This window comes from Haliotis rubra, unplaced genomic scaffold (assembly GCF_003918875.1).
Source record: "Haliotis rubra isolate DU_JTF1 unplaced genomic scaffold, ASM391887v1 Scf188, whole genome shotgun sequence".
NCBI classification, from domain to species: Eukaryota; Metazoa; Mollusca; class Gastropoda; order Lepetellida; family Haliotidae; genus Haliotis; species Haliotis rubra.
Genome location: NW_025765869.1, coordinates 1,100,639 through 1,117,538, shown reverse-complemented (window position 1 = coordinate 1,117,538; position 16,900 = coordinate 1,100,639). Strand labels below are relative to the sequence as shown.

General features: G+C 39.9%; 1 protein-coding gene across 1 annotated transcript; it reads right to left on the bottom strand.

Annotated features, from left to right (window-relative positions):
• Positions 1-1,453: 1,453 nt before the first annotated feature.
• LOC124274115 (prostaglandin E2 receptor EP3 subtype-like) lies at positions 1,454-5,688 on the bottom strand. The gene is made up of 2 exons (XM_046709434.1): positions 4,804-5,688; positions 1,454-1,687 (listed from the first exon to the last, which is right to left on the bottom strand). Exons 1-2 carry the CDS (start codon positions 5,686-5,688, stop codon positions 1,454-1,456), a joined length of 1,119 nt encoding a protein of 372 aa, XP_046565390.1.
• Between the last annotated feature and the right edge of the window lie 11,212 nt (positions 5,689-16,900).

The following is a 16,900-nucleotide window of genomic DNA, read 5'->3' as shown; positions in this document are numbered from 1 at the left end:
ACATATCTTAGTCAGCAATGTCACATCTACAGCATAAATCTTTGTAGTCCCCAGTATTACAACTTCAACATATCTTAGTCAGCAATGTCACATCTAGAGCATAAGTCTTTGTAGTCCCCAGTATTACAACTTCAACATATCTTAGTCCGCAATGTTAATTACATCTAGAGCATAAGTCTTTGTAGTCCCCAGTATTACAACTTCAACATATCTTAGTCCGCAATGTCAACATCTACAGCATAAATCTTTGTAGTCCCCAGTATTACAACTTCAACATATCTTAGTCAGCAATGTCACATCTAGAGCATAAATCTTTGTAGTCCCTAGTATTACAACTTCATTATATCTTAGTCCGCAATGAACATATCTTCAAACTGTCCCCAATTTTACAATTTCAGCACATCTTTTAGTCATTACAACTTCAACATGTGACATCTAGAGCATACATCTTTGTAGTCTCAAGTATTACGGATACATCATATCTTCCAACCGTCCCCGATATTACAACTTAAACACATCTTAGTCAGCAATGTCACATCTAGAACAATAATCTTTGTAGTCTCCATTATTACATATACAACATATCTTCCAACAGTCCCCGATATTACAACTTCAACACATCTTAGTCAGCAATGTCACATCTAGAACAAGAATCTTTGTGGTCTCCAGTATTACAACTGCAACATATCTTCCAACAGTCCCCAATGTTACAACATCAACATAATTATATCACTGTTGTCCGCATTGTTACCAATACAAGATACCTTACCAATATGTAAATAGTTAATCCTGGACTAGGCAATACAGTTATTATAAATATATCCACATGTGTTATGGTAGTAATGTGGTTATGACAAAAGTATGCCTGCTGCAGTTTCCCGTTTTAAACCATAAGATATATTCCTTTATTCACCAGTATTTTTTACTTTAGGTGACCATTTAAACTTAACGTGTCTTGTGACTGCTGCATCCGGCAGAGCAGGATACGATCACCTTACCAAACATCTGTTGCCGTCTCAAGTCAAAGCACATTAATTAAAACCACTGGCCCCATTTTTTCGTATCAAACGCTGGACATGTGGAGTCGCCGTTTATGTATTATTTAGCACGTGGTCAAAGCAAGAAAAATTTATCTCGTTATGTAACAAACTCAGAATACAATTCCTTTCAATTTGAAAAATTATCATACATTGCATTTACGGTTCAAATGTATTTTGAAACGATGAATATTTGTGTCAAAGGTATTTCTCAACATGAACTTAAAAAGTTTGGGTTCATGCACGCGTGACCAAAATACAGTCGAACACCGTTTTGTCGAACTCTGTTAACTCGATATCTCGGTTGTTTCGATATAACATCTCGGTCCCGGCAAAATCCATCATAATTTATCATTATTCAAGCTCTTAAGATGCTCGACTGTATGTCCGAAAGCAAAGCACGGCCAAATTTTAATTTATGTTGCAGTGACGGAACTTGGATCTTGAAACTCCAAGGAGTGCGAGGATTTCCTATCAAAAATGCATAAACAACACCCACAAAATAGCTTCTTCGCTGATCTTCTGTAGGTCCCCAGTGTGAAGATGTAGATGAAAGGATCAAGGGTGAAGCTGAGGCCCGCCAAGATATGGGTGGCTGCCTTTAATCCCGGTGGAAAGATGAAGCCAGCGTACATGAAGAACAGAGACACCTGAAATGTTGGAAGGCGAACTTGAACTTCAAACAAACTGATTCTGGAATGTTCAGATCATCACGAACTACTTTCTGGTGTGTTGACCCGTTAAGACCCGTGTTAGAATTGGTCTTTGGCAAATCATGATGGCGCAAAAGACAACTAAGGGATCGGGTGGTCAGGCTCGCTGACTCGGTTGATGCATGTAATCGTATCCCGATTGTGCAGATCGATGCACATTATCTATACTATAAGCTGTATGCTTCTCTCGAGGGTAATACGGTCTGATGTACGCCTTTTTGTAATAGCACTGCTGCAGAAAGGCGTACATCAGACCGTATTAACCGAGGGAGAAGCTTACAAGTATTTATCTTAGAGTCATGTTAAATGTACAATATCTATCATTTGGGTGACACGGAAACTTGTAAAAGAGTCATTGATCAATGAAATTAAAGTATTTTACATGAAGGTAAGATAATGTTCTATGTCTGGTCCAGACTAGTGAGTGAGTGAGTTTGGTTTTACGCCGCACTCTGCACTGCTCAAGCTAAATGGCAGCGGTCGGTAAATAATCGAGTCTGGACCAGACAATCAACAGCATGAGCATCGATCTACGCAATTGGGATGCGATGACATGTGTCAATCAGTCACCCGATTCCGTTCGCCTCTTTCGTCCAGACTAGATTATTTACACACAACATGTAGGTGGATTATTTGTGAACACTACATGAGCTTCAGAGTGCAATATTCACGAAGATTGTTATTCTGATTTATATATGTGTCTGTGTTGTCATCAGTTCTTTTCTCAGAAAATGAAAAAAATAGAGCTTCCCAATCTCGGGTCCAGTAACGTAGACATATTTCATTTGCGCCAGTCGATTAGCACGACGTCACATTGTTATGTACAGCTTCTTCGTCAATAACACCAAGGGAACATTTTAATGGTACAACTCGCCACTCGGCATGAAGCAGAAAATATAACACTTAATCCGAATTTCGATTCTAGGAGAGGAAAACAAATTCAGACAAAATGAGTAATGACTCACTCGCTAAATACCAGACCTCCAGTGTAGCTGACATGAAGAGCAACATAATCTGTTCTAAGGAATAAACGCGAAAATGTAATGTTTACGTAAAAAAGGTCAGAGAGACATAACAACATCAACGACGTATGAAGTCTTAAGTTTGCCTCCGTATTTACAATAGTGAAGGTACTGGATGTTTGGAACACTCCACCAATCAGACCGTGGTGTGGCTGCAATACTCCTGACTGCAACGTAATTGTGAATAGCAATTTATCTAAATTTCGGGCAAAAGAAACTTTTCATCCAGGTTTCAAAGTGGTTAAAATGGAAATAAACATTTTTGATGGTGATGTTTTAAATACAAACACTATGACAATCCTCATACCTGAGGTTTGTTCTTTTTTTTTTATGGGAGCGTGGAGTAGCCCGGTGGTTAAAGTGTTAGTTTGTACCGCCGAAGACACGGGTTCAAAACCCCCACATGGGTAAATATTTATGGGGATGTTGATGGAATACTGAAACTAATTTCACTTTCTCACTCTTTTTCGACGATTGTTTAAGCCTTGCAGAATTTTGATAACGTTTGTCATTTGTTTGCTAGATCCAATTTTCAAATGTCTACTTTACTTTACATATTATTTTTTTTGTATTCCACTTTTTTGGTGTACAGCAAATCTTACATGTCATAATATGTCATTTAACATATGTTTAATTGAAAACTAACTGCTTATGGCAACTGGACCAATGTCATACATCGAGAAAACAAAGTTACATATTATATCTGTAGTCAAGTCAAAGGAGGTTTTTGTATTCAGGGCCACCGGCCCACATACAAATATATATTTGTAAATAATATACAATATATAAATAGTATGATATACACATAATAGAGAGAACAACATGACATGCAATTGTAAAATTTCGTTTAAGCGTTTTAATTGTTTAACAGTTCATTTCTTAGTCTCATACTGTATTTGATAAATAGTGACAAATTAAGAACTTAAAAATGTTTTTACTCGTAAAAACAGATGTCTCCCCATTCCCCCAATTTAAAGTTGAGACCTCAAACAATTCATTTGATTCCTTCAATGTAAAATCTCTGCCTTCAAAAAGACCAAGTCCAAATTTGAAAACAGACAAAAATGAAATTAAAAAACTTAAACCCCTAAAAGGCAATCTACATGACATTGAGGGGCAGTGTAGCAAATTTGGTGAAGATGGGTCAATTAGTTTCAGAATCTTGCTCCGGAAACGAACTTTAAAATACTCAAACCCCCTAAAGGCACATCTACATGATATGGAGGGGCAGTATAGCACATTTGGTGAAGATGGGTCAAATAGTTTCAGAATCTTGCTCCGGAAACGAACTTTACCCTTCAAAAAGACAAAGTGGTTGTGACATCAAATTAACAATATTCCGCCATATAGCGACGAACATGTGTGAAAGGATATTCCCATAACATGAGCGTAATGAGAATGAAAACTTGTCAGAACGTAAAGCAACCATCTAACAGCTGTATGTCACGTGGTTGTGACAACACCCATGGCAGATCACAGAATAACAATGTTTAATATCCTGTTCTGCCAATCTAACCATAACATTTATATGCCCCTTAAATATCAGCTGGGGCGGTGGGATGGCCTAATGATAACAGCGTCCCCTCGTTACGCCGAATACCCGGGTACGATCCCCACACATTGGTATAATATGTGAACTCCATGTCTGGTGTACCCGCCATGATAGTGCTTGAATATTGCTAAAAGCGGCGTAAACCCTCACTCACTCGCTCACTTACTCACTCAAGTAATAAATGCTAAAAGCAGCGTAAAAAACTAAAAGTGGTGTAAAACCTCACTCACTCACTCACTCAAGTAATAAAAGCTAAAAGCGGCGTAAAAGCTAAAAGGGGCTAAAAGCGGCGTAAAACCTCACTCACTCACCCACTCACGTAATTAAAGCTAAAAGCGGCGTAAAAGCTAAAAGCGGCGTAACACCTCACTCACTCAAGTAATAAAAGCTAAAAGCAGCGTAAAAGCTAAAAGCGGCGTAAAACCTCACTCACTCACTCACTCACTCACTCACTCACTCACAGATGGGATGTTACTTACATATAGCGGAGACAGGGTGATCATAAACCCCAGCGACAGCCACAATAGCATCTTCGCCATCTCCACCTCTGGAGACTTCTCTCTTCTGGATACGTCGGCCTTGTGTACGTGCTCTTTGTCGTCGGACATACCGATAAGTGTAACGATAACAGCAATGTTGCAGGCGACGTCAACGGCCACGGTTATCATGCCAACTACGGCATATGCCAGAGTATAGACACCTTTAGGACTGTTGTACATTTGTCCAGTAGTAGGGAAGGCAATGCATTTTCTTGGTTCCTGCTCAGAGACAATGTATCCGAGGCCGCATATCGGAAAAAGACCAACAATTACGAAAACACCAGTTGTCATGATGATAGGTACCTTGACCTTCTTGCTCCAGATGTTCACACTGTACCAGTATGGTGCTCGGAACTTGAGGCATCGCTCCACGCTCATCAGTGTTGTAACTGCGCCGGAGGAGAGCGGGAGGACGCACATAAAAAAGTTGATGAAGGCACAGGTCAGAGTGGATGGGTTGTTGACAAAGTTGAATATAACGTGATGAGTAGAGATGGCGCAAAGACCGAGAGCATCGATTATGCAGAGGACAAGGAACAGGCGATTAATCATATTCATTTTTTTACCCCTGTCCTTACTCAGACAGTAGAATGCAACCACTTGAGCACACATTCCTGGGAAGACGACAGAAAAGAACGGTGCCAGCAAACTACGTAATTTGCTCTCATTGGAGATGATTGTTTCGTTACCGAAGATTTCCCCACTGGTTGCGTTGTGAATGTTAGCAGCTGTCGTGTTGCTGAATACGTCATCATTCGTAGCTTTAAGGATATCCCTTGTTAAATTGGTAACACCGACTGAACTGAAATTTAATGCTCCTCCCATTGCATAACCTGCTCTTTGCACTGTGAGTTATACCGTGATGTGTTGAGAACGAAATGTGATAAAATCTGGAAAGAAGAAAATAAACATGGTTTACAGTTCTGTCATTCCTTGTGTTATCACCGAGATAAGGTTATACTGGTCGCTTAGTGACCAAATGCAACAATACAATCTTCTAAATCGGTTGAAATTGAATTACAGAAGCACAGTTGGTGTTCTGAATTGGAACCTATTCAAGGTTGCCTACATTAATAAATGCGCAATGTACCACCGATACAACGGTCTGTAAATAGTCGAGTCTGGACCAGACAATCCCGTTATCATCAGCGTGAGCATCGCTCTTCGCAATTAGGATACGATGACACATAATGAACAGTTTTTAGAGTTCTGTCAACCATGTCACCGAGCCTGACCACCCGATCCCGTTAGTCGCCTCTTACGACAAGTCTGGGTTGCTGAAGATCAATATTCTAACCCGGACCTTCACGGGTGGACTTCCTTGTATCAGTTTCTAAACTAACCTGAGCATCACGAAAAGGAACTGCCTTAGTCAAGGCTTTGGACATTACATGGTATCACACAAGTATGTGTTTATATACCCATGGTAAAATTTGAGGCAACACCTGATTGAACATGATGTAAATGAAACCATTCAAATGAATACATTGAATGAAGAACAGTGTTCCGTGGCCTACATGTTCGTCTCTCCAGTTCTGAAAACAATACGCATGTGCATTACATGTTTTGCTCGTGCATGCAGGTGAAATGCATGCATGTACACATTTCGCAATACGTTGCTTCGAGAGTAGTACTGTGTGAGTTGGTGATTCAGTAATATGGCTCTCAACCAGTTATCTGAGGCCACAAAATGGCAAATTGTAGGCATGAGAGAAGGTGGCATATCCTTGCGACAGATTGCAAGACGTGTTAACGTCTGTCACAGCGTCATCAGCAAGTTGCTGAAAAAACACCGCAGGACAGGTGAAGTCAAGGTTGCCGCTGGTAGAGGTCGACCCCAAAAAGACCAATTTGAGGGATGATAGACGGCTGCTACGAATCAGGAACCGTTCTGGTCTTCAAATCAACTCCGTCGATGGTGGCAGCAAACGACGGGAGTGAATGTGTTACGGGAGCTAGACATCAAACGTCTCTTAGCTGCTGTCTACGAGCTCGTCGTCCATTGAATAGGCCCAGACTGACCGATCATCACATGCGTCTTCGTCTGGCTTCGGCACAGGCACGTCAAAATTGGAATTTGCGCACGTGGCGTCGTATTGTTTGGTCCAATAAGTCCAGGTACAACCTGTATGTTGCTGACGGCCGTTTACGTGTCCGACGTTTTGCCAACACTGCAGTCAATCCTCAAAACATTCTGAAAACGGTAGCTGGTGGCGGTGGATCGGTCATGGTATGGGCAGCTTTCTCACATGATCAGAAAGTGGACATCAAGGGCACACTGAATGCAGAGAAGTATGGCGGCCGTGACATAATCACTCTGCTATCTTTTCTGCATGCCAATCCTCATATTGCGCACATCTACCAGGACGACAATGCACGCCCTCAGTGTGCTAGGATCATTACCGACCTTAAAAGGCAGCATAACTTTGAATCCCTCGATTGTATAAGTGTAAGTCGAGATCCGATCGAACACGTGTGGGACGCGATTGGTAGGCGTATTTCCGCCAGGAACCAGGCCATGGCCAACATTCGAGAACTCAGACAGGCAGTGCTATACGAATGGAACAATCTGCCCATGCCTTTTTTCGTAAACTGCTATCAATGAGGAGATGCTGTCAGGAGGTGATTCAGGCTCATGGCGGATACACGCACTACTGATGACCCAGTTATTGTTTCAAATGTCAATTTCAGCGGATTCCATTTCAAGAAATACTATTGTTCCACAAAACATTACAGAGTTGGCAAGATGAAGACATTGTTTTATCAAATGTGAATACCTTTTGTTATGTCCATTTTTGGTGAATTTACCACTATCTTTCTCCAGTAGAATAAATGATCTTGATTTAATAAACATACTGTGTTGTGTCGCTGCAGTTACATTCCAGATAGTGTAGAATGTATTCACAAATACCATTTTCGAAAGTCACGTTGTATTTTGCGTACGAATCATGCATCTGAGAGCTTTCGTAGCTTCAGGTGTTGTTTCAAATTTTACAATCAGTTTTTGTAGACGTGTAAAACACCTTAATCTTTGTTCAGTGAGGTACAGGGCGTTTATATATATTAACAACAAAGACACAACCGTGGAAATATCAGAATACATACAAAATGCTGTACGGTCTCACACTCATTAAATATCAATTTATTGTGGAAAAACACGCAATGCTCCGATTTGACCTCGTGCAAAATTTGTGCAAAACCTATCCCATCTACCGTTAACGTGCATCACACACGTAAAATAACAAGCACATTACACTAGCAGACCTAACCAAAGGTCCAGCGATACCTTAATTGCTATAGATGAAGATCCAAATGCAACAGCTGCCTTTTACACCTCCAACCCTACCAAGACACCAGAGAAATTCCTCAACCCTGTGAAAAGAGTCCATAAGCTACTACAACACTCAGACAATAACCGCAGTAACAATCTCAAACTTGTGGAATTCATGCCAATTCAATATCCTGCAAATAACTGCAACCTAACTCCACACCAATGTTGAAATCCATACTCCCCCTTCACCCTTTTGCCCCTCAAAAGCTCCTCTAATAAAAACCCATGAGATTTCTAATAAACAATTTGATCCAATCTTATTAATACATTTCATTTCACAGAGCATTTGCAACAGTCTCCTAATTACGCGAGACTCATTTCCACCTCTGAAACAGCTCTGTAAGAAATACGAATATAACCCTAACGTGCTTTCAAAATTCTAAGCACCTGAATTTGGGGGCAAGACCCGGGGACTCCTGCATGGCAATATGGGGACTCGACCCGTGATGATCCGGGTTAGAACTGATCTTCAGTAACCCATACTTGTCGTAAGAGGCGACTAATGGGATCGGGTGGTCAGGCTCGTTGACTTGGTTGACACATGTCATCGGCTCCCACTTGCGTAGATCGATGCTCCTGCTGTTGCTCACTGGATTGTCTGGTCTAGACCCAATTAATTATTGACAGACCGCCACCATATAGCTGAAATATTGCTGAGTGCGGCGTAAAAATAAACTCACTCCCTCACTCATCCCAAACTCCCTATATAGTCATAAAACTCCTTAATAAGGAGTCCTGGAAATCAAAACAATTAGCTACAGCAGTAAAGTATACATTACAACCATCTACCACAATAAAACCGAACTATTCTTATCTCAATTTTTTCAATCCCGTCAAAATCTCACATCATTTTCAAAGGAGTCATGACATCACATAACTCACTCTGCAGCAACGCGGACGCCGACTAAATTCCCAAATTCAAAATCAGTGAACATATATTTTATTGAAATGTATTAATAACACAGACGAAGGTGGGATGCCAAAAACGCCCCCCGCCCCCGCCCCCTTACCTTACGACAGTCACCTCTGCCAAAACAATTACCGGCATTTTATTTCAGTCCCGCGGGGTGCCTGTTTAGAGAGGTTTCACTGTACATGTAATCTCCCATATATACTTCAGAAGCCCTCAGACCCAACTCCAGGTATCAGGTAAAACATACAAATCATAAATTATGGCGCGTTTGGCACAGACGTAAGCAACACATTGCATGATATAGCCTAGTGCATCCCTACTAGAAAACAAAAATTTAAAAGAGCATTTTCAAAACTCTTCTTGCCACAGCAGTTAGAAACAAACAGGAGACAATTAATAAGCCCTGCCGAACGTTTTGTAGCATATCAGGCCCCGATTTCTCGAAACAAACGTAAGCCTGAGTTTTGACTTCAGTTAGAGTTTTTTACTCAAATTTGACAAAGCGCAGGAAAATGCATTTCCCAGAATGAACTGAAATCAATATTACACACAAACATAGTAGACAATTTGAGTTTGATGGATAGATTACTTAAGTTGTTTAAGCATTTTTCTTTTAAAAATGCAGCTGAGTTAAAAATTCAGCTGTTTCAAATTGTCAAACTCAGTTTGAAATTTGAGTAAAAACTTAAGTTTGTTTCGAGAAATCAGGGCCTGATTAGGAACTACATTCTAAATACGCCTATAACCAGTACACATCCACCTCCCACATCGTTTAATAACTAGTATTGCAATTTTAATCTCAGTTTGATCTACCGTATTGTAAACTGGAAATCGGTGGTAAAACTTCTTGAATTAAGAAATCCTTTGGAATGGTCCGATTCATACCGCCCAATCTTGGAACCTCAAATTTGTTCAGTGATTTGAAACAATCATTAATGACAGACCCAAATTTCAGATTTCCATCGGAAATGTTATGAATGATGACAACAGCTATTTCAAACCAATCCCCAAACTTTAAACCAAAGCATTCTGGCGATGTAATCTGCACGTCATCAGGCCAAAACAATATCAGACTCATTAGGCTCTTTACAATAAATAGAAAAATACTAATAGCCCGGTCTGCGCTCATAATTAACCTTAACAACTGAAGTTCACATTAAATACAAATATAGAAGGGAGAGATCAGATACTGATAATGGCAACATATTTACCTTGTTGTTTCACGTCCACTCAGCAAGAAATCTTACTTCTGCTTGACTTGGACACGGATGGTTACAGAGGAATTTGTTTACATGACAACCGAAGACATTGAAAAGCAGCGGCTCGGCACAAACACAGCTAATATCTAACATTAACGTTAGTGGTTTCTTCGGATAACAACCATCACAGCACGAGTTTTGCTTAATGCTTATCAACCGTAATAATGAAAGGACATTAACACAAATTTCCACCTAACACTACGACGACTACTCAAAATAGCAATCAAATGATTGCATTAGGGATTCAATTCGAGACGTTGTTTCGTGACGCGGGTGACTCAGCAGGGAGCTGTGGTTCCTCATTGTCAGCGTCATTGTCAATGGTTGACACCCGGTAGGTTGTCGGAAAACCATTAGAGTTTCCTTCTTCGGGTTAATCGGTAGAACGTCAAGTCAGTCAGAATCACATACGACGGACTTTTGTAAAGGCAGTGTTTTCCACGAAGTAAACTGCAGGCCAAAAATGAGAACACACATATACTGGACAAAAGTAGTTAGGGATATATGTAAATTTAGAAATTATGAGTGAGTGAGTGAGTTATTATTTAACGTCACATCGGCAATATTGCAGCCATATCGTGACGAGAACATTTGACATGGAAATAGAATATATATAGATATTATAAAAACCTGCCGACGAAGGACAGTAAAACAACTAGAATATCACAATTTGAAGTAAAACTAGCGTAGAAAGTTCAAACAAATAGCACTATTTGGACAATACAATATAAAAAAGTGGCTAGAGATCGCCAACAACTGAAGGGAGATCACCATACTAGGGACCATGGGGACTTACATTACTTTTGCTACCTGCATGGACCCTAGCTGGATTTACACCATCCCTTCAGCCATTGGCGTTGATGCTGATATTAAGCCATACATTAAAAACACAACAATACTACGATTAAAAACCTGGTACACTTAAATTGACTTCAAATGTTTTGGGACTTACATACCCTCGCAGGAGGACAATAATTTTACGCTACGTCAACCCCATTTGAGGGTACAGCCACTAACAATCTCAGTTACTAATTCAAACTACCAATAATAAAATATATATCTATTTACAAATCACTTAACAAATCTAATTCCTTTAAAAATGCAATAATTAAATGAGAACTGACATTATTAAAAAGATCCTTCAATGTTTTGACATTGAAATACTTATCCCTTGTGATGGAATATTCAACACAGTCAAGCAGGACATGCTTGACTGTGATCCTTTCATCACAAGGGATGCAAAACGGAGGATCTTCGCCTTTCAGTAAATATTCGTGAGTATATCTAGTGTGGCCAATGCGACATCGTCGCATAATGACCTCTTCAAATCTGGATTGACAACCCAAGTAGGTGTAACCAATATAAGGTTTTATTTCATGTAATTTATTTATACCTACTTGGGTGTTCCACTTCTTCTGCATCAGATCACGGATGTAGGTTCTAATGCTAGCTTTGTAATCAGAGTATGGGATCAGTGGTGTCACAGATTTGTGTAGTGCTGCCTTGGCAGCAAGATCGGCCATTGTGTTCCCAGAAATGCCAACGTGGCTGGGTAACCAACAGAAGACGATGTCGCATTGGCCAGTAGCAAGATCATTATATAATTCGATTATTTCAATTAAAAGTGGATGTTTGCAAGATAGATTTTAATAGCATGAAGGCAAGAACGAGAGTCAGAAAAGATTATATATTGTTTATGTTTAGGATGTCTTTGAATATATTTAAGAGCTGGTAAGATGGCGTTTGCTTCTGCTGTAAATATAGAGCTGTTATCCGGTATTAGAGAAGATATTGTTCTGGATCCAATGACAGTGGCACATGACCTATATGTAAATAAGGATGTGTATGTATTATATTTATTTCTGAATTGACTAAATTCTTGTTCATACTGTAATTCATTTGTTTCTGATTTTTTAAATGTAGTTAATGTTAGGTCATCTTGTGGCCTAACCAATTGCCAAGGCGGAGAAGAAAGAAGACGGGAAGGAGATATATTTTCCAGCTCAATGCCGGCAGCAGAAATGAATGGTTGAATTCTTAAACCAAGAGGCGGAACAAGAGAAGGCTTTTTGTTGTACAAATCCTCATAGAGAGGATTAAAGACACAATGAAATGCAGGGTTAGATTCAATAGAATAAAGTTTTGTGATATACTGCAAGGACAATTTTATACGGCGTTTTTGTAAGAGATGGTTCATCTGCCTCGACGTAGAGACTGTCAACAGGAGAAGTTCTAAAGTGATCGAGACAAAGTCTAGGAGACCTTGGCTTGATGAACAGAATCTAAGAGCTTTCAACAAGTTCTTTTGCCTTGTAGGCATGGAGCCATAATCAAGTTTGGAATGGACCAATGATCGATATAGGTGTAGGAAAGTGGCTTGAAATCCCCCCCACTTAGAATTTGAAACAACTTTCAACAAGTCAAGTGCCTTCAGGCATTTAGTTTTAAAGGATTTAATATGCGGCAGAAACCGTTAAATGAGAGTCAAAAATTAAACCCAAGAACTTGGCTTCCTTAATTAGTTTTAGATTTATGCGGTTTAAATTTCCGACAAAAATGTATAAACCGTTTTTTAGAAAAGACCGTTTTCAACACCATTTATCTATTTTGTTTAAACACAACTGCATTTGCCGTTCAATAGTATGCATATTTTACCACGACAAGAAATATTAAAATCATCCACAAATAACGATCCATCAATTGAATCGTTTAAAACTTTTGATAAACTATTTATCTTTATACTAAAGAGTGTGACAGACAAAATACTGCCTTGTGGGACACCCTGATCCTGATTGTAATGGTCAGACAGGGTAGAACCCACGCGGACTTGAAATTGTCTGTCATTTAAAAAGTTGGCTATAAATTGAGGCAAGCGGCCTCGCAATCCAAAGCCATGTAAATCTTTTAAAATGCCATATTTCCACGTAGTGTCATATGCTTTTTCTAGATCAAAAAAGATAGACACAGCGTGCTGTTTATTAATTAGAGCGTTTTTAACAAATGATTCTAAACGCACCAAGTGATCGACAGTACTTCTGTTTTTACGGAAACCACATTGTATATCTGTTATTAGGTTATTGGTTTCCAAGTACCAAACAAGTCGATTATTTATCATGCGTTCCATGGTCTTGCAAACACATCTAGTTAATGAAATTGGCCTATAATTGGAAGGATCAGTATGATCACGTCCAGGTTTAGGTATGGGCACAATTATAGCATCATGCCACGACGAAGGAAATTGTCCAGATGTCCAAATGTCATCAAAAATACGTAAGAGCGTCTCTAAACATGATTCAGGTAAGTGTTTCAGGAGTTGATAATGTATACCATCAGCTCCTGAAGCAGTATCGTGAGCTTGGTCAAGAGCAGTATGAAGCTCATGTATCGAAAAGGTTTCATTGTAGTCTTCCCCATTGTCTGAATTGAAATTAATAGATTTCTTTTCTTGCTGTCTTTGATATTTCTGGAATTCAGGTACATAGTTAGATGAGGAAGAATGTTTGGCCAAAGTTTCTCCAAGTTTATTTGCTATGTCAGATTTATCAGTTAATAATTCATCTCCATCTTTGAGATGCTTAATGCTAGATTTAGAGCCCTTACCTTTTATTTTCTGGATCATGTTCCATACCTTTGATATCGGCGTGCGCGAATTGATGTTTGATACATAGTTTCGCCAAGATTGGCGTTTACTTTGTTTAAAAGTACGCCGTGCTTTGGCGTTTAAAATTTTTAATTTGTTTAAATTGTGGACCATAGGATGGCAACGGAAATAATGTTCAGCTTTCTTCCGTGCCTTGCGAGCCTGTTTGCATTCAGCGTTAAACCATGGTTTACGTACATGAGGAACTGCAGAGGATTTGGGGATACACTTGTCAGCTATGTGTTTGAGCTCATCTGAAAAACATTTTATGGCATCAGGAAGATCATGAAAAAGTTCAGGTTTGAGTTTGTCAGCACAGAAAGTTTCATATAAAGGCCAGTTAGCCTTCTTAAAGTTCCATCTTGATGATGGAGGAACATCAGATGGATTCACGGGTTTTAGTATTGTTGGGAAATGGTCACTTCCACATAGGTCGTCGTGGACTGACCACTCAAATTCATTCAATAGGTCTGAGTCAGTAATCGATAAATCAAGAGCTGAATAAGTTCCTGTGCCAGGATGTAAATATGTGCTAGAACCGTCATTATATATGCATAAATCATTATCTGAACAAAAGTCTTCTAATAGTTTACCTTTAGCATTAGTAGTTGTACCACCCCAGAGCAGGTTGTGGCCATTTAAATCTCCCCATAATGATACAAGGTTTCGGGCGTTGGTCATATAAATTTTGAAGGTCAGTCTTCTGAAGAGTTAAAGACGGTGAGATGTACAAAGAGCAGAATGTGAACGCAACATGTAACGTCAGTCGTACGGCAACCACCTGGAGACCAGTATTAAGTATAACAGGGCTATGGATAACATTTTGTTTGATAAGGATCGAAGATCCTCCAGTGGCCCGATCACCTGGAGGTGAAAAGGAATGGTATGCATTGAAATGGCGTAAATCAAATGTATCCGTCTGTTTTAAATATGTCTCCTGGAGACAAATGGCTGATGGTGTGAAGTCCTGGACTAATAGCTGCAAATCATTGAAATTATTCCTTAGCCCTCTGCAGTTCCACTGTACAATATTATTAAAAGACATTATCTTTTGGGGGATTTATTGGGGATCTACCCCGTACCTTTTTGGAGGGCGACAAGCTATGTGCCCTAGGATGGACGTTTTCACATACGTCCATGGCCTCAAGAGATCCATATTTGTTGTATAGCTGAATTCTATTTTCCGACCCTTTTGGGGCTCTGCCACTTTGTTTTTGCTTCGGTTTAGTTTTGCTTTTAACAATGTCTTGAGTATCAGATGAAGATTGAGACTGTGAACGTGACTGAGAGGATGACTTATGATCAGAAGATGACTCTGACTGCTTTTCGGACGTACTAGGAAGTGATTCCGTAGTTTGAGATGATATAGTGGGATACAAAAGCTGTGGATTGTCGCCTTTGACCCAAGTGAAGTTTGTTTGACAGCTTGTGGATGATGTATATACTTTAGGGCTTGATTCAGTTGGTGTTTTGGCTATTGAAGCATAACTTTCTGTAAGTTCAGATCTCTTTACAAATGTTTTGGCATCAGAAAAACTGATTTTCTGGGTGAATTTGATCTTGCTGATCTGCATATGTTCTTTCCAAATCGGACACTCTTTTGAGAAAGATGAATGTTCTCCTGAACAGTTAGTGCATTTTTTAAAGGTACTTGTACAATCTTCAGTTGTGTGTGTCTTCTCACCACAGTGAGCACACACAACGGACAATGTGCAAGTATTTACACCATGTCCATACTTCTGGCATTTAAAGCATCTCAGCGGATTAGGAATGTAGGTGTCAACTTTGATATTGCAATAACCTGCTTTCAGTGATTTGGGAGCAGTTGGTGACGAAAAGGAAAACAGATAAGTATTGGTCTGAACAGTTTCATTGTTTTTACGGATTGAAAAGCGTTTTACATAGAGTACACCTTGATCTTTCATTTCAGTCACGATGTCAAGTTCTGACATGTCAGAAAACAATCGATCACGATCTCTGATGATACCTTTGCTTGTGTTTAATGTCTTGTGAGCAGAGACAGCGACCGGAATGCCGACAAACGATTCAGTGCTCAACAGATTGGCTGATTGCTGCCGTTTCCCGCACTCAACCAGTAACGCACCTGAACGTAACCGTTTGATATTCTTAACTTCGCCGAATACCCTTGGAAACCGCGAAAGGGTTCAACTTTAATGGTGTTTTGTCGAGAGTTTCAATCACAAGAAAGCGTGGCCAAAAGTCAATTGATTTGGACGGTCTAAGGTCATCATCATCAGGATCATTTTCAAGAGGACGTTTTGTTTTTTTGGTGGGGGTTTCATAAGCCATGGTTAGTGTAGAGATTTCATCATCCGAGCTCCCCACCAACCACGGAGTATCACAAGGACAATGCTAAAAACAAGTGGATCTCCGACTTGCAGCACCAAGGATACCCGGATGATATACTCCAGCAGAAAGATTAAACAAGTAATGAATCTACCAGATTGGCCCATGAGCCACCGCCTTCTGGGCATAAGACTCTAGGCAAAACATAAATGAAAGTACATATTTGAAATTCCCATGTTCCAAAACGAAAACGAGTCAAAACCTAAAGTAAAAATGTAGTACATAATAAAATTTTTGTGCAGATACAATTTAATGCACAGGGCTCGACGTGACCAGCCGATTGATAGAACCGGGCCCAGTTCTACCACCCGTCTAGGTGAAGTTAGGGCGAAGTGGTGTGTTGGGCAGAGGAACACTGTTCCTGGAACCAGTGCCAGACGTTACCCAGTCCGAGGAGGTGGCTCTTCACGGGTGCCCACCGACACAGGGGCGCAACCCACGGCAAACATTGGGTTGGTGGACCAAATATACCCCGGGTCAACAAACAACTATTTAAATTGAAAAGGAGGTTTTGAAGAGTGCTTAGC